The following is a 25,427-nucleotide window of genomic DNA, read 5'->3' as shown; positions in this document are numbered from 1 at the left end:
GATTGTGTTTTTCAGCAATAGTGTGCACCCTTAATTTACAGAGAAAAGAAGGTCAGGGAAAAATCTGTAGATGTAAAAACCTCCATTCAAGTTATTTGTGAATTTTAATTTTTTTCTACTTGTTTCTTTGTACTTTTTGTTAGAAAATGTTTATTTACTATTTATTCAAGTTTAAGGTATCTAATATTTTGACTTAATTTCCACGATCTAAATATTCTTAAGAATTAAAAGTTTGTTGTCATTTGAAAGTGTGTAGGCCTTCTTGCATTATTATGCTGTTATATTATGATTATATGTTCAATGGCATAAAATGGTCTTAAAATGACAATAATTTCTGGGGCAATATATCGCACAACAAAAAGTTGTTATCGTGACAGCAGTCCCTCCCTTGCTCAGTGTTTTTGTTTTAATGTGTCAGTATTAGGCATGGGCCGATTACCGGTTTGAAAATGTCACGGTTTCAAAACCGCTAATATTTTCCGTTACACCGTTCCTGCGGTATGCGCTGTTTTACCATGTCTCCTCAAAGACTGAAAGTGTAGGAATCCCTCGGGTTGAGTGCAGTGTAGAGAGTAACACGCCCCCTCACCCTCCTGTTGGTGCGAGCGAGCGGTCAGTCACGTGTGTGTGTTTGGGGTAGGGGCGTGTTTGTTTTGGTGATTTCAAATATCAACATTGGCTACCAGAAATCACTTACTCTGCCTTTAAGGTTATCATACCGTCAAAATCTCATACCGGCTCATGCCTAGTCAGTATAATTGCACACCTGAACTAAACAATCAGTTTAATAGGGCTGGGCAAAAAAAATAGATTTTTCGATTAATCGTTTTTTTAAATGACATCGATTTGATATCGATTCTCAAAAGCCGCAAATTGATCTTAGTATAGGTTTAAAATACAGGCATGTGGTTCTTAATTTCTTTTTACTAATTCACCATTTGTAAACTGATGTTTACTGTTAATGTTTTAGAAATATCAATAGCATTTGTATTAAAACTATATTCACTGAATGTAATCAAAAAATCGAGAATCGAATCGAATCGAGAGCTTGCGAATCGAAACCGAATTGAATCGGGACATCTGAATCGATACCCAGCCCTACAGTTTAATGTGATTTTATTCAGTCACTATTGAACTTGATAGGCTATAGCAGCTCTGTCTTGCTCAACTGGCTTCATTAAATTTAAGAATGTGAAGAATCTAATAATATTTGTATTTTAGTAGTATTATTCAATTACTTAAAATGATTTATGTGGTATTTTTTAGTGCACAAAATGTCTCATCTGAAATGTTTCATTCTAGCTTTTTGCCTAATGTTGGTCATTTGTCCCCAAACTGGAAAAACTATCATCACAATGCACCAGGGGCAACCATTCTGCACTTACAATAGGACATTGTCTCGCTTTGAGAGAACACCATTGCACTCCAGGCCTCTTGGGTGCTAGAGTTTGTGCTGGCAGCAATGTCCGCACTCTTCATTCCTCTATCTCTTATCTGTCCGTTCCTGTCCTCCTCCTCTCCTCTCAGTCTGGGCCACCGATCTCCCAGCAGCGGTGGTCGCACAGGACTCTGCTTCCAAGCTGACGTCTGCTAACCGCTGCTGGCTCTTTGTGGGCAACAATGGCAGGCCAGGCCCCAGCCTGAGGCCTAGACAGACCCGTTGACAACAAAGGGGGCCTGTGAATCGGAGGCCCAGTGGGCAGCCGGTGCAAGAGGAATAAAGCAGGTCAGGGCCAGATTAAGAGTGCTGAGGGGAACACAGCACAGGGCTAACGGGTGCATGCCAGCTCAAAAGGCACTCCTGAGAGAGACTGAGGGAGGGAGGCTGCAGACAATGGGGAATTTAAGAAGGAGGTGGGGGGATAGTTGGAGGAGGAGCGTTTGTAATTAGAGATGCTGCCATTGCTGCCTCAGCTGATTCCTTAGCTGTGCACACCTTCAGGGTCTCATCACCGCAATGCATGCAACACAGCTAAGCTGGAAGGGCTCGTTGGGAATGATTCCTTTGTGTTTGCATTTCCCCTCCCTTGTTTTTTGTCCATGTCCATATGCTTTGCTTGGTTTGTTGAGCATTTTCTGCAGGAATTTGAAAGGAGAGGCTGATTGGATGTGGTGTTTTAGTGCTATTTAATGGAACACTCAAAAGGTATAATAGTTTAGTTTTCTCAGCACAGTTAAGGCCTCTTTAATAGCAGTACATTGAAATGAAAATTCTTGGCTGAAACCAAAAATTGTGGCAGAAAACTGAAGCCTTAAATAAATTCTCGTACATAACATGGTGTAGTCATGAGGTGCTAGTTCAAATAAAAAATAATTGCTTCTACAAAAAAAGTTTCATCTGCAGATATGGTCTTGTTTAGGGATCTGTGCCTTTGTGCATACGGACATCTGACTGATATAAGTAGGGATTGTGTTTTTCAGCAATAGTGTGCACACTTTAAATATTCTTAAAAATTAAATGTTTGTTGTCATTTAGAAGTGTGTAGGCCTTCTTGCATTATTATGCTGTTATATTATGATTATATATTCAGTGGCATAAAATGGTCTTTAAAATGACAATAATATCGCTTATCGCAATTATTTCTGGGGCAATATATCGCACAACAAAAAGTTGTTATCGTGACTGGCCTAGCCTTAAATGCTAATTATACTCTAACTCTAACTTTAACTGTAATCTTTGGTTGGTTAAATGCTGTTGGTGTTTGGCAGCCTTTCAAATAGCATCTACACTCCAACATTTAAAAAAAAAACAACATAATTTTTTTTTTTTACTCAAATTGTAACAAATGAGATTTGACTAGTGAAAGCATTAGCCTATAAATCTTGTTGAGAATATGTAATTTTTTTCATGTAAGTTGGCAGGTTGTTTATTAACGGTTTTTCTGTCTTTTCAAATGAGAGACAATCTTCTCATGTATTAGATGAGATGTTGCACTAAATGGCCCCACATGGGAAAACTTTCTTTATTAATACGCTAAACCAAGAGAGTGATCGCTTCAGTGTTTAGGGACTTGCACAACTAGGAAACACAAATATGAAATGGTTTTGTAATTTTTTTTTTTTGTTCTGTTACTAGATGTTACACGTTTTGGTCAAATTTTTTTTCAGTTACTGAAATATCAGTGCATCCCTGCTTTATATGAGAGAGGGGGGGAGCGAAGGAAGAATAGTTTAGTTTAGAAGGCAGCAGGAGAGGATGGAAATGCAGGTGAGGTATTGCTGCTGGGACAAGCCCAGAGTACATATTGACATTTTCTTACCTTGTAGATGAAAACGCAAAATAAGTTTTTTTTTCCATCTTTTATGATACTGGTTTTACAGCTGCAGGGCAAACTGAAGTCATACCTCCTCGAAGGAAACGGTTTAAGATGGAATGCCTTGGGAGAGCAGAAAAGAGTCTTGACGCTGTGAGGCCTGCACGAGTTACGTGCAAAGCCGTTTCCTCAGTCAATCGGTTTTCTTTCCTTTTCAAGTATTGATTGGGGATTTTTTTTTTGGTTTGTTTTTGGTTTTGAATGGATGAGTCATGAAATATAAGCTTCTTAAAGCATTCTCTATCAGTGCAGGCTATGCTTCTAGTATGAGCAGAGCTCAGAAGAGCCATTGTGTCCTGCAGACTGCTGCTTGTCAATTGCAGGCCAGCAGATGGTTTGTACATGTTCGCATTTTAAACGGAACCAAGTCTGCATTTAGGGAAATTAATGGTAAAAAGCCAAAGTGCTGCAGAAAGTCTTGGAGGGCACATGCTGATGCACAAGGGCTGATGGTGGTTGGCTGTTCACAAACAATCCATCAGTGATTAGGGAATGTGCAGGCCGGTGACGTTTCCTAGCTGTCAGATTGTCTTATACATGCAGACTGCCCACAAAACAATACCACAACTCTGCTTTCTATTCATGCACAGTGTCTAGATGTGGCTTGATACTGACTGTAGTTTAATAAGATGGCTTATTTTGCAAGAGACAGGCATTGTTTGATCATCTTTTCAATCCATTTAGCAAAAGAAAACACAACGTTGTGTTTGAGTGTCGCTCTTTTGTGTCACGTGTTTGCAAGGAATATTTGCTTTCTTTTATAGCATCTGCACAAAGACAAGAACAGCTCAAGAATTACAATCTTGTGCACTCTGTTGCTCTGTTTTGAACAAGCATGCTATCCCTATTGAGCAGGCGAATGGATACGCATATTCAGCTAGCTTTTTTAGATGCCATAGAATAAAACCTTGAACATAAATAACAATGAAAGGATATCCCCCGCCTCTCTTTCCACACCGCACGGTTTCACTTCAAGTGCATCTGCTTTTATCTCAAGCAGGACATCTGGTTGTGCTTACGGCCTGTCCAAAAGTGTGATTCATCTCCTCCTTTTCGCCCCATTCGCCTTCAAATTCATCCGCCTCTCCGGCTTGTTTTCAGCCTTCGCTGGGTGAATTATCCGAGAATAAAGGCTCTTCAGCCGGCCCTAGTTTGCATCAGATGCTAAATTGTTGGTTTTGAACTACCCGGCGCTGTATGATTAGCCCAGCTTTAATTTCCCCCCCTTCAATTCACTCACAATGCACACGACTCGGTCTAATGGAGACCACATACTCCTCTCCGGGTCTTATCTGCTATTTCCATGGATGTCAGACCTGCTGCTCGGCGCTAGCCCGCTGAAAGGGACGCTGATTGAGCCCCACGAACCTCTTTCTCGAGGTTCACAATTCGGTGGATCAGAAATCAATTTTGTGTGATCGTGACAAATGACTCTGGGGGGGGGCCTGGCCTGGCCTGGCCTGGCCTGGCCTGCTGTTTGAGGGACATCACAAATGAATCAATCAAGCCTTTATCAGGGCAAATAGAAACCCCTGTGCATGCTCTGAATGTGTGTGCCTGTGCATATGCATGTCTGTTGTGTGGAGATATATGGGTGGGGGAACTAGGATGCTGATGCGATGTTAACCATATTGCTGCTGGGACAGATGGAAGATGGAGAGGGCGGCAGGGGGGGAGGCTCTAGTGCATGCAGCTCTTCTACTTGTTACTTTGCACGTTTAGTTAGAAAATGTTTATTTACTATTTTTTCAGGTATCTAATATTTTGATACTTAATTTCCATGATCTAAATATTCTTAAAAATTAAATGTTTGTTGTCATTTAGAAGTGTGTAGGCCTTCTTGCATTATTATGCTGTTATATTATGATTATATATTCAGTGGCATAAAATGGTCTTTAAAATGACAATAATATCGCTTATCGCAATTATTTCTGGGGCAATATATCGCACAACAAAAAGTTGTTATCGTGACTGGCCTAGCCTTAAATGCTAATTATACTCTAACTCTAACTTTAACTGTAATCTTTGGTTGGTTAAATGCTGTTGGTGTTTGGCAGCCTTTCAAATAGCATCTACACTCCAACATTTAAAAAAAAAACAACATAATTTTTTTTTTTTACTCAAATTGTAACAAATGAGATTTGACTAGTGAAAGCATTAGCCTATAAATCTTGTTGAGAATATGTAATTTTTTTCATGTAAGTTGGCAGGTTGTTTATTAACGGTTTTTCTGTCTTTTCAAATGAGAGACAATCTTCTCATGTATTAGATGAGATGTTGCACTAAATGGCCCCACATGGGAAAACTTTCTTTATTAATACGCTAAACCAAGAGAGTGATCGCTTCAGTGTTTAGGGACTTGCACAACTAGGAAACACAAATATGAAATGGTTTTGTAATTTTTTTTTTTTGTTCTGTTACTAGATGTTACACGTTTTGGTCAAATTTTTTTTCAGTTACTGAAATATCAGTGCATCCCTGCTTTATATGAGAGAGGGGGGGAGCGAAGGAAGAATAGTTTAGTTTAGAAGGCAGCAGGAGAGGATGGAAATGCAGGTGAGGTATTGCTGCTGGGACAAGCCCAGAGTACATATTGACATTTTCTTACCTTGTAGATGAAAACGCAAAATAAGTTTTTTTTTCCATCTTTTATGATACTGGTTTTACAGCTGCAGGGCAAACTGAAGTCATACCTCCTCGAAGGAAACGGTTTAAGATGGAATGCCTTGGGAGAGCAGAAAAGAGTCTTGACGCTGTGAGGCCTGCACGAGTTACGTGCAAAGCCGTTTCCTCAGTCAATCGGTTTTCTTTCCTTTTCAAGTATTGATTGGGGATTTTTTTTTTGGTTTGTTTTTGGTTTTGAATGGATGAGTCATGAAATATAAGCTTCTTAAAGCATTCTCTATCAGTGCAGGCTATGCTTCTAGTATGAGCAGAGCTCAGAAGAGCCATTGTGTCCTGCAGACTGCTGCTTGTCAATTGCAGGCCAGCAGATGGTTTGTACATGTTCGCATTTTAAACGGAACCAAGTCTGCATTTAGGGAAATTAATGGTAAAAAGCCAAAGTGCTGCAGAAAGTCTTGGAGGGCACATGCTGATGCACAAGGACTGATGGTGGTTGGCTGTTCACAAACAATCCATCAGTGATCAGGGAATGTGCAGGCCGGTGACCTTTCCTAGCTGTCAGATTGTCTTATACATGCAGACTGCCCACAAAACAATACCACAACTCTGCTTTCTATTCATGCACAGTGTCTAGATGTGGCTTGATACTGACTGTAGTTTAATAAGATGGCTTATTTTGCAAGAGACAGGCATTGTTTGATCATCTTTTCAATCCATCTAGCAAAAGAAAACGCAACGTTGTCTTTGAGCGTCATTCTTTTGTGCTTTACGTGTTTGTGAGGCATATTTGCTTTCTTTTATAGCATGTGCACAAAGACAAGAACAGCTCAAGAATTACAATCTTGTGCACTCTGTTGCTCTGTTTTGAACAAGCATGCTATCCCTATTGAGCAGGCGAATGGATACGCATATTCAGCTAGCTTTTTTAGATGCCATAGAATAAAACCTTGAACATAAATAACAAGAAAAGGATACCCCCCGCCTCTCTTTCCACACCGCACGGTTTCACTTCAAGTGCATCTGCTTTTATCTCAAGCAGGACATCTGGTTGCGCTTACGGCCTGTCCAAAAGTGCAATTCATCTCCTCCTTTTTGCCCCGTTCGCCTTCAAATTCATCCGCCTCTCCAGCTTGTTTTCAGCCTTCGCCGGGTGAATTATCCGAGAATAAAGGCTCTTCAGCCGGGGCTAGTTTGCATCAGATGCTAAATTGTTGGTTTTTTAACTACCCGGTGCTGTATGATTAGCCTAGCTTTAATTTCCCCCCTTCAATTCACTTACAATGCTAATGGAGATCACATTCTCCTCTCCGGGTCTTATCTGCTATTTCCATGGACGTCAGACCTGCTGCTCGGTGTTAGCCCGCTGAAAGGGACGCTGATTGAGCCCCACGCACCTCTTTCTCGAGGTTCACAATTCGGTGGATCAGAAATCAATTTTGTGTGATCGTGACAAATGACTCTGGGGGGGGGCCTGGCCTGGCCTGGCCTGGCCTGGCCTGCTGTTTGAGGGACATCACAAATGAATCAATCAAGCCTTTATCAGGGCAAATAGAAACCCCTGTGCATGCTCTGAATGTGTGTGCCTGTGCATATGCATGTCTGTTGTGTGGAGATATATGGGTGGGGGAACTAGGATGCTGATGCGATGTTAACCATATTGCTGCTGGGACAGATGGAAGATGGAGAGGGCGGCAGGGGGGGAGGCTCTAGTGCATGCAGCGTTGGCTCAGTGCCTGCCGTACAGGACCCCGTTTGGCCTCCACGGCTGATTAGAGGTTAATGGTTTAAGAGTGTGTGGGGACTCTGCCGTGATTGGCCAAAAGGCTCTCGAGTGGGCGTGTCCTAGGGGTGGCAGATGGCGTGGATAGAGTGAGGCTATAAGTAAATGAATGAAAAAGGAGTACTCCTCTCCTGTTCCCTGATCAGTGGCCATCGCAGCGGTGTGAGCTCCCCCTATACGCCTCCCTCCCCAACAGATGGCCATTGGAGCTCAGTGGCTAAAATGACTCCGAACGCTCAGGTTGGATGAGCGTGCATTAGCGGGCATTGCCAGCGGATTAATTATGACTGTTACACATAAACAGAGAATCGTAACGTGGCCGGCTGACCCTGTTGTGTTGTGATGATGCTACGAAGCTTGGCGCCATGATTAGAGTCGGCCCAAGAGGGGTAGTTTCCTAAAAGAAAACCGTCTCCTGTCATATGGACGGTGACACTGAAGCCCACAATCCTTCTCCAGAGATGTGGTACTCGTGTACTTCACCCAAACTCTGTTTGATTGTCTAAATGTGTAAGAACATCCATTTGAAGTTACTTTTGAAGGTTTTTGTTTGTGTCTCATGCATGAGGAATGGATGCACATCTGTTTTTAGCACTTTTTCTGCAGTTGGAGTTTGGTTTGATGTTCTAGTTTCTTCTACTTTGTCACTCACCTAGTTTCCTTTGCTGCCATTTTAAAGTTGACATTACTAAGAGTTTGGCTATTGTTTGTCATTGTTCTATTTTAATGCTATTCTTTTATTGCTGTTTAAAATAAACTTTGGTGGTGATATGGCATAAAAAAAACTCTTAATTCTTAATAACGTAATAATTAAATAATTATTACTGTTTCAATTCTATAAGAATAATAAAATCCACACCATAACTATAACAATAACATCACAGAGGAATGTTGACAGCCAAGCAGAATCCACCTGGCATTAAAGATCTAGAGCATTTAAAGCAACAGACGACATAACTGCAGCACACACTTATAATAAACAGATTGTTACTGTGCATTGGTATGGACACAAATATAGTTATTATTGTTATAGTTAGTGTTCTTGGTGTGAACGGACCTTAACACTTGTGTACAGTTTAGCAGGCCTCTGAAAAATGACGAAATCATGTGTTGTGCCTGGTGCGGACACAACAGACACGCTCGAGAGTTTCTTTGTGTGGTCAGAATGACTGATATTAACTACAGCAGTTTCATTATTTCTTCTAGATGACGTTGCATGGCTCATTTTGACTGACAACAGCACTCCATCTACTTATGACATCCATCCTCATTCCGTTTCCCAGCACAGTTTTCTCTCTCTCTATCCGTCCCCCTTTCTCTAACCCAGGGAGAAAATGATCGAAAAGCCTCTAAAGGTGGGGGGAGGGTCTGATCTATGCTCACACCATGATGGAGGTTAGCCTGAAAAAAGCAGTTGTGGAGAAGGATGGTGGAGCAGCATTCAGTGCTGCATCTGAGCAACAAAAGGCCTGGTGGAAAGCGATATGAGAGAGAGAATAAAAAGACAAGGAGGGCTCTTCATGTCCATCAGTAGCAGATGCATGCTCTCTCCAATGCAACCCCTGTCACATGAGCCTATGGGCTCATCTGCTCTTTCATAACCCCACCGACGGATCACGTCATAGATGCCCGTCATGACCAATCCTAATACACGTCGCACAGAAATCCACCATCACTGATCAGCATATTTTGTAATCGCTGTGCTTACTAGGGCTATTGGTGTTGTTATTATTATTATTGGTACTATTACAATATTTAAACAAACCCCTAAACGTCAGCATTACATTTCAGTATAAAGTGTAATTATTTGTACTGTGGACATGAATGATATCTATTTTTTTTTTTTTTTTTTTACTTGGACCAGTAATACCCTAGCAAAAATTTTTTATATTACTATATATAATTATATATACAGTATATTGATATAAAATTGCTTTTTTTTATTACTAATTGATGTGATGTAAAAGGAGGGAATCCCAAAATGTTTTGGATTGTGGAAAACATTTGATTTGCACTTCAACACTTATTCTCTCTTACTCTTTATTATGAACATAAAAGCCCCAAGTCATCCCTCTGAAAAAGCAGATTCTGTATCTAATAAGGGTTGACACATAGGAGGAGTGGACTTGGACAGTGCAGAACAGCAGAATGACTCCTCTTAAAAGCAGCTGGGAAATGTACTTATTTCAGCCACCATTACCGTTAAACATTATCATTGTAGGGAGGCTCGCTCGGCTCCATTTGATACTGGGTGGGATGTGTCCTTCATGTGACTAATGCGACTCGGCGGTTTGAAAGATCAAGCAAAACTGATGGTGATAGCCAGTTCAAATTCAGGCCTGTTTAGTCTCAGTTGTAGTTTTTGCAGTCTGAGATAACGCATGATCTGATAATGCAAAGTTTCACATGAAGGCACCCTCATTATCTGGGGCATTTTTGAAATGTAAAACAATTCAGTCTTTGCATACGTTGTGGTAGGCAGGATGAGCCGTTGTTTGCCTTGCAAACATGTATTGGGCTTGACACATGTTTTCATAAAACCCTTCCATACATCATGTTTTGCAAACAGGATCAGCCTTATAGCACATTCGCAGTCAATGCCTCAGAGCTGTGCCAGCTCCGTTAAGTTGCGACACCATCAGTTGTGGCACAGTGAAAACGCACAGTTTGATCATTCTTGCTGTAGTCCTTAAAAGAAAAATTAACCTTATAAATGCACTTCCTTCTTATACACATCCTGTGGACATTTGTCTCTCTAACCAAATTCACTTTGAACTCCGCATTGTGCCAAAAGTAATTTGCAACACATAGGGGCACTCCCTCTCCTTTTCTGTCTTTTATCAAAATGAAAACAGACATCACCATAAACTCCCCTTAATCAGATGGCTCTGTTGTGTTGGCTGTGCCTGAAAGGGTTTGGCAGTAAATTGGACGTCGGATTTCTTTTCTCCAAAATCTCGGGGCTGAGGAGGGGGCCGACTTCTCAGAAGAACTCGTCTGGAAAAGCCTTTTGTGGGATTTGGCAAGGGAACAGCCGGCTTTGCTCATGCTTATTAGGCACCCCTGTCGCACCAGCCGAACCCTAGAATTAATTGTGATGTGTGCGGTTGTCTGATTCCCTGCACATGTGTGTATATATGTGGGCGCATGTAAAGACACCTAGCTCTGGTGTGGTTTGTTCTGGTCACGGAGGCTTTATTTGTCAGCTGGACACATTACTGGGCATATGGTGTGGTAACGAATGAGACTTGCCCTGCCTGTTCCTGTCGACAGCCTGTTCCTTGAATCATTTCAGCTGTTGACTCTGCAAGGATATATGGGATCCTGATTCTGTTACTTGTAAGCTTATATAGTGATTTGAGATTCAAATGATCTCTGAGCCCATGTAGTTTCCTGTGCATTGTGATGAACAGCTCTATTGCAATGGTTTAGAATGATACAGTAATTCTAGTCCCCCAACCCCCTTCCTTTGGCTTCCATCATTAATAATTTAAGAGTCAAAGTGAAGAATGAGCCCTCCTATTGGCCACAGAGACATGCGTACAGTCTTTCTTCCTTCATGCTTTTGGTTCTTTGGTTCTCTAGGATGTTGCAGAAACTGGAACCAAAGCAACATCTTTTCATGTTTGATATTAAAGGGGTCATATGATGTTGCTAAAAAGAACATTATTTTGTGTATTTGGTGTAATGAAATGTGTTTATGCGGTTTAAGGTTCAAAAAACACATTATTTTCCACATACTGTACATTATTGTTTCTCCTCTATGCCCCACCTTTCTGAAACGCGTCGATTTTTACAAAGCTCATCAGTCTGAAAAGCGAGATGTGCTCTGATTGGCCAGCTATCCAGTGCGTTGTGATTGGCCAAATACTTCAAGCGTGTGATGGAAATGTGAGGGAAATGTTACGCCCCTTACCATATTGTGATTCCTTGTCCCAGCCAGAGCGACTAGACAAAAACATTAAAACCCATTATAAACGAGGCATTTGTTGCATCCAGTGGGGACATAATTACGGATTATAATGATTTTTACTGTCTTTTTACGCATTGCATTAGAATATCTCTTTGGATTTGAGACTTTAGTCTTTTTGCAACTTTACAGATCTTCTTTATGCACCAAGAGCTTGTAACACTCCAAAGAGAAAGGAAAAATTGAAATCGCATCATATGACCCCTTTAATTTTAATCATCTAATGTCTCCAAAAAAGGCTTTAGACCAGTATCTTCAGATAGTTTGGGGATTTTGAGTAAAGTGATGGATTTTTTAAATGACATTTTAAGGGCCTTTCACAGCCAATTTCCTATAGGGCACTACTGTAGCATGATCTACTAGGATTTGGAGATAGCACTCAGCAATTGGATAGCATCTCACATATCTTGTGGTTTGGTAACCACTAGCTACCAAACTAGTCTCTTGTACAATCAAACATTCAGATGTGGATTTGGTAGCAGCCTAATTTGCCTTTAGCCATTCCTGGTAACCAATCTTGATCCATTTACGTTCACGCAGTTGAGAATGAGAATTGTTTACGACCAATGAAAGACATATAATCATTGCTGCTCAAATTACATCAAATGTCATTGTTAACTTAAACTTTTTCTCTCTGCCTCTTCCTGTGCAGGTTTTCACCTCAGTGGCACAGTCACAGAGCCGGCAACGCAATCCGAGCCAGAAACGACGCATAAGGTAGCCATCAGCTTCGACCGCTGTAAGATCACGTCAGTAACATGCGGCTGTGGCAACCGAGACATCTTCTATTGCGCACACGTGGTGGCGCTGTCCTTATACCGCATCCGCAAACCCGAGCAAGTCAAACTGCGGCTGCCCATCTCAGAGACACTCTTCCAGATGAACAGAGACCAGCTGCAAAAGCTGGTGCAGTACCTTATCACAGCCCACCACACAGAAGTGCTGCCCACCGCCCAAAAACTGGCAGATGAAATCCTGTCCTCCAACTCTGAGATCAACCAAGTACATGGTGAGCAGCGTAAATGAAGAGTCACATTACCAAAATGCCTTTTCAACAGTCAAATGTTCCATAGAGTTTAGAAAAAAGCAAGTTTACACCCCTTTGAAAGCTTTATTCAACACATTGTGCAAAAATAAATTCCACCTCTTCCTGATCGTTTATCCAAGGAGCCTCCAAAACCAGGAAGTCCATCCTCTTGCCCTTTGACCTTGTTTTAAATAGGAATGAAGGGGTCAGGCAGAAGCCCTTTATCAATGTTTAATCAGTGACTACACTTTGAATCCGGAATGTGCAGAATGTGTTAACCTGCCAAGATGTTGGTTCAAAAGTGCAAAAGGACACCTACGTCCTGCTTATACAAAGACACACAGCACCTTCTGTTTATAGCAGTTTGTGCCTCACTAGCCCATTGCAGCCATTATAAAGCCATTAAGTACACTAATAATTTACTATTATACTGAACAGGGTTACAGTCTACCGCAATCTAAAGCATTACAACAAGTGCTCTTATTTCAAAGCACTTTACATCCAGCACAGCTGGCTCCATAGATATCCTGTACATTGTAGATACGCTCATAGTATATAACACCAATGCTTATGTCACACTGATGTTAATCTACTGTATGGAAGTTATTGTTGCTCCCCTAAGTCCACCCAAGCCTTTTAAGAGCTAATCTCTAACTCAGGATGGATCTTCTTATCATATAACACATGCCAAGGGCAGGGAAACATGCAAGCGATGCAGAATCAACCATTCCGCTTCCATATATAGTGTTTATATACGTTTAATACCCACAGGGGCACCCAAAGGGGGCCAATAGGCAGATCAACTCCCTGTGCAGTCTGTATATAAAGCAGCTTCATGGTGACTTTAAGTGGAATTCAATAGGGCTGAATGTGCTGATGTGTTTTGTTCTGGAATGGGGGGTTGTAAACCTAAAGTGCATCGACATATTGGAAATACAGTAAGACCTTCCTCAGATAAAGTGATTGCTTCTAATGCATTTTGCTTGTCTTCCCTTTTTTTCTTTTGCAAATCACAGTGGCAATGGGAAGCAATCTTTTAAGAATCGAGCCTTGATAGCTATGATTTGACTCACCTCAGTGGTATTATAGGTTTGTAATGGTAAAAAAAATATACGGGTATTTTGCCAAAAGGAAGTGATTTTTTTTTATTTCGGCTGTGGTATAGAGTAAGCAGGCTTAGGAAATGCTGTTTTCAAGGTGTTAATGTGTACAAGCAGATTTTTCTGTCTATTGTTGAATTTAAAAAAAATTTTTTACCAACAAATGATACATGTTATTGCTGAAAGCATCCAAAGTTAACCGGGTGTATTTCTCTCCCAGGGGCCCCGGATCCCACAGCAGGGGCCAGTATTGATGATGAGAACTGCTGGCACCTGGATGAGGAGCAAGTGAGGGAACAGGTCAAGCAGTTCCTCTCTCAGGGAGGATACTATGGCTCAGGCAAGCAGCTCAACTCCATGTTTGCCAAGGTGAGATGCTCTCGCTTTGTGTGTGTGAGTGTGTGTGTGAAATGCTCAGTGCAAAATGTGCTATTATGGTGAATTATGGGCCCATGAAATCCTAGGAGGCCCATTTAAACCTGTATTTTAATTAAATGTCAAGCTGCCTCTTATTTTCAGTAGCCAGCGCAGTTCATTGCTTTACATGTCTGCCATCTGAAGATTTGAAGAACTGCACTACAGCCTTTGACATTGATGCTGAATATAGTGCTCAAACATACACAAGCATTCTGATCTCACCGTCCTTTCAGCTAAAACACTTGTGCTGTTTTCACTGTATAAGATGCTTTATATACTAATTACTTGCTTTGTTCTTCAAAATATGATGCAGATTTTTGTTAGATACAGGTTTGTGGTAGTCCTGTACATGATGTATGAGGTTAAACCAGGATTTTTGTGCAGGTGAGGGAAATGCTGAGAATGCGCGACTCAAACGGGGCTCGGATGCTCACGCTCATCACGGAGCAGTTCATGGCTGACCCGCGCCTATCTCTATGGCGACAACAGGGCACGGGCATGACCGACAAATGCCGACAACTCTGGGATGAGCTGGGTGAGTTTTTTCTTCTCAACCTGTAGGGCACGTTTTTCAGTCATCATCCTCGTTTGTCCTGGAACATCATTCTTATCAACCAATCAGAGATTTTAGGGGTTAGTTAGAAGGTTTGGCCTATGGCTGTTTAATAGGATGTGGTTCCTTTATCAACAACACATGTTGATCCAGGAACGTGTCCTACTAGGCCAAATCACATTTTGAGCAGCATAGAACAATTAGCCCAATTTCATATTTGAACACTGACATACATCCTCATCTCTCTTCTGTACTTCTACAGAATTGAACCTTAATCATTAGTACTTACTCTTCTGCTCCTTGGTTCAATATCCTTAGCCTTGAGCACATTCGTGTATGTGCACCGTCTGACCTGCAGCAGTTCAGTCAGGGCAAGTGGATCAGAGCACGACTGACTTAGTCTGCGGCACATGCAGAGGACCGGCCGGCCGCCACTATCGGGATGGCATGAAAGGGCCAGGATCAATGAGCTTTAAAGCTGCCTCATATTGATCGGGCCATTTAAAGAGGTTGATGAGAGCACATCCTGAAGAGGCTCATTTGAGAGCTGCGTCTCTGGCTTCCTCTTCCTTCGAAACGGTTGTAGCTGTAAACAAGGCGCACCTGTCGGGTTGACCACGCATTCTGATTTTGCAAGAGCAGGCGCATCACTGTGACCGGAGCGTCTAATAAATGTGCAAGACAGTTCAGTGTTTTAGTTGACAGCTTTGCTGATCGGCCGAAGCTCAGCAATTTGGCCAATCAGGGCTGCATGTACATGACAGCAATGGAAAAAGACGCAGGCCAGCCATCTGTTACCTAGATACAAAAAGGCATCGCCAGTTACACGAGCCCACCAGACAACCTTACACCTGTCAAATTTCATATGCTCCCCAGTGCCAGTGTTTGACATTGATGTGCTAGAGCCGGATCTATTAAATGCGCTGATTTTCCACTTCACATTTCGGAACAAATCAAAAGCTGCGTTCAAGACTAAACCAGTTAAAAGTGTTTAAAAATGGGAAAAGTGGCATCCTAAGATTCAATATCTCCTTTCTTTTCCCTTTTATGCTCATTTTACCTTTTTAGTTTCTCTCTCGCTCATTTATAAGCCACACTTCAGTTATAAAGACGTCTATGCACTGTGGGTTTGCAGGTGCGTTGTGGGTGTGTATCGTGCTGAACCCGCACTGTAAAAGTGAAGAGAAGAGCGGCTGGCTGAGACAGCTGAAGAAATGGGGAGACATGGACATCTGCCCTCTAGAGGACGGCAATTACGGCAGCGAGCTGCCCAACATCACCAACGCTCTGCCACAGAGCAACCTGGCTCAGGGTAAGCCTCCGTTCATTTGATCTAAACCTGAGATTATCCACTTATCCCTATGTCTGTTGCTTATATAACTATGCTTTACTCTGCGTAGACTCACTGGCCCGGCCTAGAAGAACGGTGTTCACGAGAGCAATGGAGGCCTGTGACCTGCATTGGCAGGATAGTCACTTGCAGAGAATCATCAGTAGTGACTTCTACATGTCCCCGGCTTACCAGAGAGAGGGAGAGAGCCTGCTCTTCAACCCCCAGGGCCTGCCACTGTGGCTGGGTGCGTATTTTATATACTTCTCAGCCATTTCAAGCTGTTTTTCCAAGTTGATTCTGTTCAGAGCAGCCAGTCAATACGGAAATCTCTACAGAGTTTTTCCTACATCATACTCTTGAACAATAAGAAGGCACGTTCACACCACTATAAAGTTTTAATAATCACTCTAATTCTATGAGAATAGGGAAGCCCACACCACAGCTATAACAATAATGATACAGAGATACGATATCATTGCAATCACTTTTTCAGCTGAAGAACAATCTTTGTTCTTGGTGTTAAAGAACCTTAAGTCTGAGAGGAATTTGTCGCTCTCAGTGAGACCCTTCTTGCTGTGTGACGTAATCTGTCTGATTTCACTTCTGCATGATCCTGCAGCTTCCATTACAATTTTGTCTGAAATTGAAACCGTCCCATCTGAAAGGAGTCCCACCTTATTTATAGTCATGTGACTTGTTCCAGATCACGTGCCTACAGCATGCGCCAGGGTGGATGCGCTGCGTTCCCATGGTTACCCCAGAGAAGCCTTGCGACTGGCTGTTGCCATAATCAACACCCTCCGGCTCCAACAGCAACGGCAATTAGACATATACAAGCATCAGAAGAAAGGTAAAACACATTGATCTGCTTTGCATAACATACGGCCTTACTCCAAGTGCTCATGACTGTACACATGAATTTATTGTTGTTAATCAGAAGCTAAAACTTTCCGAGAGTGACCATTTCAACGTATATATGTAGACATTAAAAGAAAATTGCAGGACTTTTAATTTTTCTCAGAGAAATTTTATGTATTGTAATTTTATGTATTGTAAACATAGTAATTTAAGTATTGACATGTTGATTCATATGTTCCTAATACAAGTAAACATCTTCTGTTCTGTCCTCAGAACTGCTGCAGAGGGGAATGACCAACACCACCAATCTGGAGGGCTGGGTGGGCCACCCCCTCAACCCCATTGGCTGCCTTTTCGCCACTCTCACGGAGACGTGTCGAGTGGAGGATGACAATACCATGGATACCGGAGGTACACTATTATAGGCTGTCATTGGGCTTCTGTCCTTTTACGACTCTCCGAGACGCCTTGAGCATTATTTGGTTCCTCGCTCAGCAACTGGCCTGTGTCTTTGAGAGCTTCATTCAGTCTGCTGGAGCCCCATCTCCTCGCTCTTTACAATTGCCCTCCTTTTCTGAGCAGTGTAAAGGGGTGCTATTGTATCAGAAAGGTCATTCTGCCCACTCAGTGGTATAAAACGTATAAAATCAATCAGCATTTGCATTCCATACATCCCTCCCAGCTCAGGCCAGTGGAAAGTGTCGGCCATTGTATTCCTGTAGTGAGGAACCCACAGAGAGGCATTGTGTGCCTGAATAATACTGGCAAATGGTACTGTGACTTGGAAGAGTTTGTGCATATCTGTGCGTTTGTCCCGTCGTAGCGCTCCCCTTTTGGCCACGGCGCTGTAGCGGTCGTGTTGGGTTGTGTGTGCGCCTGTTGTGCATTACACTGTATGTTTGTATGTGTGCTAGAGAGCATAGCTCTTTGTTTGACTCTGTTGCACAGTTGGAAACATCTGGCATGTGCTGGGATGGGGGCGGACTCTTGGTTTTATCCAATCAGAATGTCCGAAGGTCAGGATCTTAGCTTGGCAGAACCAGCAACAGCAGCTGTAGCGGCGGGAGCAGCAGTGTGGAAAGCCAAAACAGTGCTCTCTCTAACCCCTCTGCTTTACTTCTTAGGTGGTTTACTGTAAACCAAATCACTGGATAGAAGAGCATAACTTGGTTAAATTGTTTTGTGTGGGTTTTTTATGATGATTGTGAGATACCAGTAGAGATGTTGTTTTCCAGTGTAGCAAGATGGGGGTGAACCCATTGATCCCTGTCTGTTGCCCACTGTACAAACAGGATTGGCCAACAGGATAAATTTGCCAGGGGGATTTAAGTGAGCTGGTGATGAGGGTCTAAATTCTTACTAAACGGATGGTGTTTTTCCTCAGTTTTCATGCAGATATCCTTAGACATTGATAAAAAATAACTTGGTGCCTGTGGTGTTTTTAAATGTTATACCTACGTTTGGGGTCAGTAAGAGATTTTTTTTGTTTTTTGTTTTTTTGAAAGAATTACTTTTATTCAGCAAGGATGCATTAAATTGCTTAAAAAATGTAACAGCAAAGATTTTTAAATTGTAACCAAACTTTGAAATAAATAATGTTCTTTTGAACCCACTATTCATGAAAGAATCCTTAAAAAAAGTATCAAAAATATTAAGCAGCTCATTTTTCATCGCTGATAAGAAATGTTACTTGACCACAAAATCAGCATATTAGAATGATTTCTGAAGAATCATGTGACACTGAAAACTGAAAATTCAGCTTTGCCATCTCAGGAATAAATGACTTGCTTGCCTTATTTTTAGCATTGCATTTTTGGATTTGCTAAAATTTCTTTATTGCTTTTTCTTAAAAAAATAAATAAAATTTGCAACAAGCTGTAAATAGACATTGACAAACACCACTTTGTGTCCTAATAGATTCCGGTGAGCCCAAGCCTCCAGTGTACCAGCATGTACCAGTGTGGGGATGTCCAGATGGAGGAGAGTCGTACCTGGCACTGGCACTAGAGGTGGCGCTGATGGGTATGGGGCAGCAGCGACTAATGCCCGAGGGCCTGTATGCACAGGACAAGGTGTGCCGGAACGAGGAGCAAATTGTGGCCAAGCTGCAAGAGATGGAGCTGGATGACATATTAGTGCAAACACTCCGCAAACAAGCCATCCTACTTTTAGAAGGTACAAACTCTTTGTTCTCAATTTCACGTCTTCTTTTTAACCTTTTGCTCTTGTCATCACCCCATAGGCACTATCCTCCCTGTGTGGAGCTGTTTCCTCTCCTTACTGTTCTCTTGCTTTTCCCACAACCTTTTTCCCCCTTGTGGATCTCTGTCTACTTTTATCTTTTCCTCCTCCCGATCTCTAGCCTGGATATATATTTGTGTGTGTGAGAGAGGGAGTGCTATGCCTGTAAAAAGATCTGCAGCCTGGCCTCTGCAGTGTCCCCAACTCCCTTCCCCAAAACAGGCTACCCTGCATCTGAGCCTCCCACTGACACGCGGTGTAACCTTAGAGCAGACATCTGCGCTGCTACTAGGGAGGACAGACTCTGTCAAAGCCCATGAGGCCTTGCCGCCTGTTTGCCTTCTCATCGTCCTCCCCAGCCGCCCTAGCGATACGCTCCACTCAGATTTCTCTCTCTCACTTGCTGTGTGTGCCCTCACTGACTCACCAGCCTCCTGTCCATCAAGCCTGACTCAACCCTGCAATCTGATATGATGGACAGCTCAGTTCTGATGTGCTCTTCTCTGTCTCTCTCCGTATGTCCAGGTGGTCCCTTCAGTGGTCTTGGGGAGGTCATCCACAGAGAGAGTGTTCCCATGCACACATTTGCCAAGTACCTCTTCACCGCTCTCCTGCCACACGACACAGACCTGGCGTACAAACTGGGCCTTCGTGCAATGAGGTGAGGCTCTCTTTCTCTCCATCCAAAGTCCATGTGTATTAGCTTTGAGGTCTATATATGCTAAAATCCTAAATGTTTACAAAACTCACTTTTAGCACATTTTTCATAATGTTTCGTATGTAGGAAAACCAAAACTAATGTTGACTCATCCTGCACTGTACTGATGTCCAATCAAATGCTCTTTAGGATGAGAATGTCCCTTCCCATAAAACACCTGCTACTTACTAGCAAGTAACAAATGTAATTTCTGGCTGTGACCTAAATAAATTCTGTAGTTTATCATTTTTTTCCTTTTAAAAAATGGATGGGTGCTTTGTAACGCTTTGTAATTATATGATTTTAAAGTATCTTATGCTCACCAAGGCTGTATTTGTTTGATCAAAAATATAGTTAAACTTTTCTATTTTAATATGTTTTAAAATGTAATTTATTCCTTTGACGTTAAAGCTGAATTACTCCATTTCTCCAGTATTCAGTGTCACATGATCCTTCAGAAATCATTCTAATAATAATGCTGATTTGCTGCTCTTATTATTATCATCATTGTTGAAAAATATCAGGCTTGAGCAATTTAGTGAACCCTTGCTGAATAAAAGTTAATTTCTTAACTAAAAAAAAAAAAAAAAAACACTTACTGACCTAAACAGTATTACTTTGAACATCAAAACTGGAAAGAAAACATGGATTTATAAATCACACCATCATGCAGCAACTTCCAGAAGAGTGTTGGATATTCTTTTCTTTGTCATGTTTTTCATGTTCATTTAAAATGTGTGCATTGTTTTCACCATTAGTTATTGATCACATTTTTTCACATTACACTGAATCTCCATGTGATGTGTTACCCTCACTGACTCCAGCCTTATAAAGCCTCCATGGGACCTTATTACTGTATATCTGCACTGAGGCATCATTATCCGAGTCTAGCTCATCACAGTCCTCACTAATACACAATCAATAGGACTGCTCCCTCTGTGCAGCTTCTGTGAGTCTGAGCTAGTGTGGTCTAATATGTTCACTCGGGCAGGAGTAGCAGAGCGCATTTCTAATCACATGCCATCAGACAGCTAGCAGAAAGCAGAGTAAGTGTGTGGAAGTAGCACACAGTATTCTGCTAATCATGTCTGAGGAAGCTGAGTAAAAAGCTGTAGAAAACAGAAGCAACAGAATATGAATGAAAAAAGATTTAAGCTTATATATATTTGTCTTGTTTGTGTGACTAATCCAGAATAATCATGTTCGCTGCAGGCTTCCAGTACTGGAGTCCACGGCTCCCTCAGGTGACATAGGACACCCTCACCATGGCATCTCCATAGTGCCCAGCAGATATCCACGCTGGTTCACACTGGGCCACCTGGAGTCCCAGCAGTGTGAACTGGCCTCCACCATGCTTACTGCTGCTAAGGGTGAGTGCTACACACCTGATAGCTCACGACGAGTCACATGTGAGGTTCCCTTTAAACAAACTTTTATGTACTGTGCCAGTGTTTAGCTAAGAGAAATCTGTGTTGTGACTTAGGTGACATGTTGAGATTGCGGACTGTTTTGGAGGCTATTCAGAAGCACATCCACTCCTCTTCCCTCATCTTCAAACTGGCCCAGGATGCCTTTAAGATCGCTACGCCTGCAGATAACCCTCCTGACATCACACTGCTCAATGTAGCGCTGGAGCTCGGCCTTCAGGTAAATCTAAATGGATCTTTATGTGGTGTGTGGTTTATTTTTTTTATTTATCAATGAGTGTGTTCACATGCGTGATCTTACACCAACTCTGCATGTTGTGGTCACGTAAGGTCACCCTAAATTTTTATTTTATTGGACATTCAATGACTCAAGTAATATTGTGAAATATCATTACAATTTGAACCTTTTGAACCTTCTATTGTCTGGTTTTATATGATGGCCAGTGTTTTTGTGTACATGTAAATTCACTCGCTATGTGTATTTGTTCCAGTACACTATTTTGCATTTTTGTGTGTCTAATGCAATATAACATTTCTCTGCAGGTGATGAGGATGACTCTGTCCACACTCAACTGGAGGCGGCGGGAGATGGTTCGCTGGCTTGTCACATGTGCTACTGAAGTCGGTCTGTGTCAGACTGTTTTTTTTTTTTTAATGTTTTTTTTTCCCTACCAGGTTTAAATGAACACTCATTTCATTCTAGACAGTGGCATGCACTTTAATAGTTTTGTCTTTTTAAAATGTCAGGTAAACCCTGCAGTTGACTGAAATCCATTTTGTCAAACTTAAACTAACTGATCTAGATAAAGCGACTGTAGCTCAGCTTTGTCCAGCATGTATGCACATTATTCAGACTACAATCGACCTCTGCGCATGCTCCACCAGACTTAGGTAATGCCCAATGTGTATTTAATCCGTCAAATATTCGATTGTTTCTCTGAAATTGGAGATAAGTTGAATGGCTTGGGTAGTTTATCATGTGGTTACTAAATGCATGTAGAAGCACAGCAAAACTTGTTCTGATTGATTCGTTTGTCTCATTGCAGGTCTGAGAGCTTTGGTTAGCATATTGCAGAGCTGGTACACTCTCTTCACCCCCACCGAAGCGACCAGCATAGTGGCAGCCACAGTGATGTCCCACAACACCATCCTGCGCCTGAGCCTCGACTATCCGCAGCGGGAGGAGCTGGCCAGCTGCGCGCGCACCCTGGCCCTGCAGTGCGCTATGAAGGACCCTCAAAACTGCGCCCTGTCCGCCCTCACCCTCTGCGAGAAGGACCACATCGCCTTCGAGACCGCTTACCAGATAGTCATCGACGCCGCCTCCACGGGCATGACCTACTCTCAGCTCTTCACCATCGCACGCTACATGGAGCACCGCGGCTACCCCCTTCGAGCTTTCAAACTGGCGTCTCTCGCCATGACCCACTTGAACCTGGCCTACAACCAAGACACGCATCCGGCCATCAATGATGTGCTGTGGGCTTGTGCTCTCAGCCACTCGCTGGGCAAGAACGAGCTGGCCGCCATCATCCCTCTGGTGGTCAAGAGCGTTCACTGCGCCACGGTGCTCTCGGACATTTTGCGGCGCTGCACCATGACGGCCCCCGGCCTGGCCGGCATCCCTGGCAGACGTAACTCGGGCAAGCTTATGAGCACTGACAAAGCCCCGTTGAGACAGCTACTGGATGCCACCATCAGCGCCTACATCAACACCACCCACTCCCGCCTCACGCACATCAGCCCGCGCCACTACGGAGAGTTCATCGAGTTCCTTAGTAAGGCACGCGAGACCTTTCTTTTGGCCCAAGATGGCCACATTCAGTTCGCCCAGTTTATAGACAACCTCAAACAGATCTATAAGGGCAAGAAGAAACTCATGATGTTGGTACGGGAACGTTTTGGTTGAACCTCGCTTGATTGCAGGGGAACTTGTTCTTCTTTCATTCTTCATTTATTTAAGGCATTATTTTATTCTTCCTTTTTTTTTTTGGTCGTCTTTGGTGAATGTTTAAGTTTTATTCATTTGTTTTGATCTGTTTCGTCTTGTTTTGTTTTTTTATTGTGAACAATTCCTGTTCACCAAGTTATTCTACCAGGTCGAACCTGTGGAGGGGAGAACAACAACTGTAATTATGACCATTTATGTTTTTGTTTTGGCTCGTTCTTGATTTCGTTTGATCAAGATATTGTGATAAAAATGTAAAAGTGGCACATAAAGAGACACCAAATGATTATGTGGTAAATTTTGAGCGTGGGGGAGGCGTTTGGTTGGTTTTGAACACTCGAATCAAAACGGTCCTCGATCGTATTTTACGGATCAGCTTTAACTCTCTCTCTGGAAAAGGCCTGATTTTAAGAGTGAGACGGGCACATCACCTCAAATGCTCTGCCGAATGTCCTAACCACGACTCAAGCAAGCCACAAGACATGAGCCCTCCCCTCTCTCCTGGATTTGTTACTATCGGCTCATCTTAACCTCTGTTCGAAAATTTCAGTGCGAGGAAGACGATGGCCTGTGTGCTCAATCCTTCCGTGCTGTTTCCTGGTCTTGCTGAATATGAACAAAACAGAGATATTTACCCATCGATATCAGCCATATATGTTTCTCTGTTACCTCTCAGTGAAAAACAAAAACAGAAACAAAAAGACTTGTGTGAGATTGAGTAGCAGTAATAATATATATATGTACTAGCACTTCATTAAATTCCATCCCCTACACGACGCATTCGGATCAGCAATTACTTTCTGTGTACAAATTAGGTGAATTGTATAGATGCATTTGACAAAAACAGCTACATTGGCAGAACAAGGAATTAGCTGGCTTTAAACTGTATCGTAATATCTTCCACATTCCATGACCTCCGCCCTCCACAAGTGCCCCAGTGGATCCAAACACTTAGAATGCACTCCGCGGCTTCTATCTGAAGGAAAACAAGAAGAGAGATGCTAAACTCCGTTCTCAGGGAATCACTTAAAGAAACAAAACAGAAAAGAAAAAAAATAGTAGCATAAGCATTTAAGATATTGTAAATATGAAAGTGTCAATTCAAAAAATTGTAAAGTTATAATTATTTATGATAACTGTATGTTTTTCTTTTCGGATACTTGAATTTGTCGGGCTGGGAATGTGACGACCGTAAGAGGAAAGACTTCAGAAACATTTCTCAGGTGCTCCTGTGTACATTTCCGATTTGCTGTTTTATTTGTATCCTCTTTTATTAGATTTTTTTTGTAATACAATTTTGCAAGAGGAAGCATGTAAAGAAGAAGAAAGGAGAGGACAAATGTTTATGAACAGACTATGCAGAACCACTTCACGATTTGCTCTCTTCACGCCCGATCTTCCTCCGTCTTTTCTCCTTGTTTGGCTCGGGGGTTGGGGGCGCTCTCCCAAAATTCAACCGTTTGTATCTTGTAAGTAAAGTAATCTGCACGAGCTTCGAGTTTGGATGGACTTTGCCTTTGATCTACGTACAACTCTTTACTTTGAAGCCTTATAGTCTTCTCTGAAAGCGCTGCATGTGTTTCAGGACATTGTGTTGCCAATGTCAGAGGAGTACAGCACAGAGAATACGGACCTACACCTTCGACTGGCCCGAACAAGGAAGAAGGACATCTGCTGTTCGATTCTCCTTTGCTTTGACACGGTCCACATACTTTAGGGTCGTGATTATCTTGTATTGGGGCTTTTTGAGGGCAATAAGGTCTGTTTTGAGGTTGCGACTTACCATTGCCTAATCGAGACTTTGATAGATGCTTCATTAATGGCTAAATCTTGAGGAGATTTCTCTATGTTGTTGGTTAAGGTTGGTCACTTTCATTTAAATGGTTTGCTGGTTTCCACTTTTGGTTAGTCTTTTCTTTTTTTTTTTTCCCCTCAAAATTCATTCTAGTTGCATCAACTGTGGCATACTCGAACCACAAGGTGTTTATGCAGCCTTTATTCCTCAACCGGCTCTGTCGGGTAGCTCTCACGGACCTGAGAGAAAGCTCACAGATTAGACTTTTTTTTTTTCTTTTTTAATTAAGACATCTGCAGAATGATAATAGTGCTGCCTGTTCAATTAAAAAATAATTAAAAA

The 25,427-nt window shown here is 42.2% G+C and overlaps 1 protein-coding gene across 1 annotated transcript in view; it reads left to right on the top strand.

Annotated features, from left to right (window-relative positions):
* LOC107714849 (zinc finger SWIM domain-containing protein 5-like) overlaps positions 1–25,421 on the top strand; it is a 48,319-nt gene extending 22,898 nt beyond the window's left edge. Inside the window, exons 2-14 of the mRNA XM_016520828.1 lie at positions 12,342–12,698; positions 14,037–14,185; positions 14,618–14,768; positions 15,922–16,098; positions 16,187–16,363; positions 16,823–16,969; positions 17,251–17,388; positions 18,895–19,152; positions 19,744–19,879; positions 21,128–21,285; positions 21,399–21,562; positions 21,886–21,967; positions 22,389–25,421. Coding sequence (XP_016376314.1) covers positions 12,342–12,698; positions 14,037–14,185; positions 14,618–14,768; positions 15,922–16,098; positions 16,187–16,363; positions 16,823–16,969; positions 17,251–17,388; positions 18,895–19,152; positions 19,744–19,879; positions 21,128–21,285; positions 21,399–21,562; positions 21,886–21,967; positions 22,389–23,251 — 2,957 coding nt within the window. The 3' untranslated portion in view covers positions 23,252–25,421. The remainder of the gene's footprint in view (positions 1–12,341; positions 12,699–14,036; positions 14,186–14,617; positions 14,769–15,921; positions 16,099–16,186; positions 16,364–16,822; positions 16,970–17,250; positions 17,389–18,894; positions 19,153–19,743; positions 19,880–21,127; positions 21,286–21,398; positions 21,563–21,885; positions 21,968–22,388) is intronic.
* Positions 25,422–25,427: the final 6 nt, after the last annotated feature.

The sequence above is a fragment of the Sinocyclocheilus rhinocerous genome, unplaced genomic scaffold (assembly GCF_001515625.1).
Source record: "Sinocyclocheilus rhinocerous isolate Xijiao unplaced genomic scaffold, SAMN03320098_v1.1 scaffold1350, whole genome shotgun sequence".
Lineage (NCBI taxonomy): Eukaryota > Metazoa > Chordata > Actinopteri > Cypriniformes > Cyprinidae > Sinocyclocheilus > Sinocyclocheilus rhinocerous.
The sequence above is the reverse complement of the archived record's forward strand: the minus strand, read 5'-3'. Positions and strand labels throughout refer to the sequence as shown.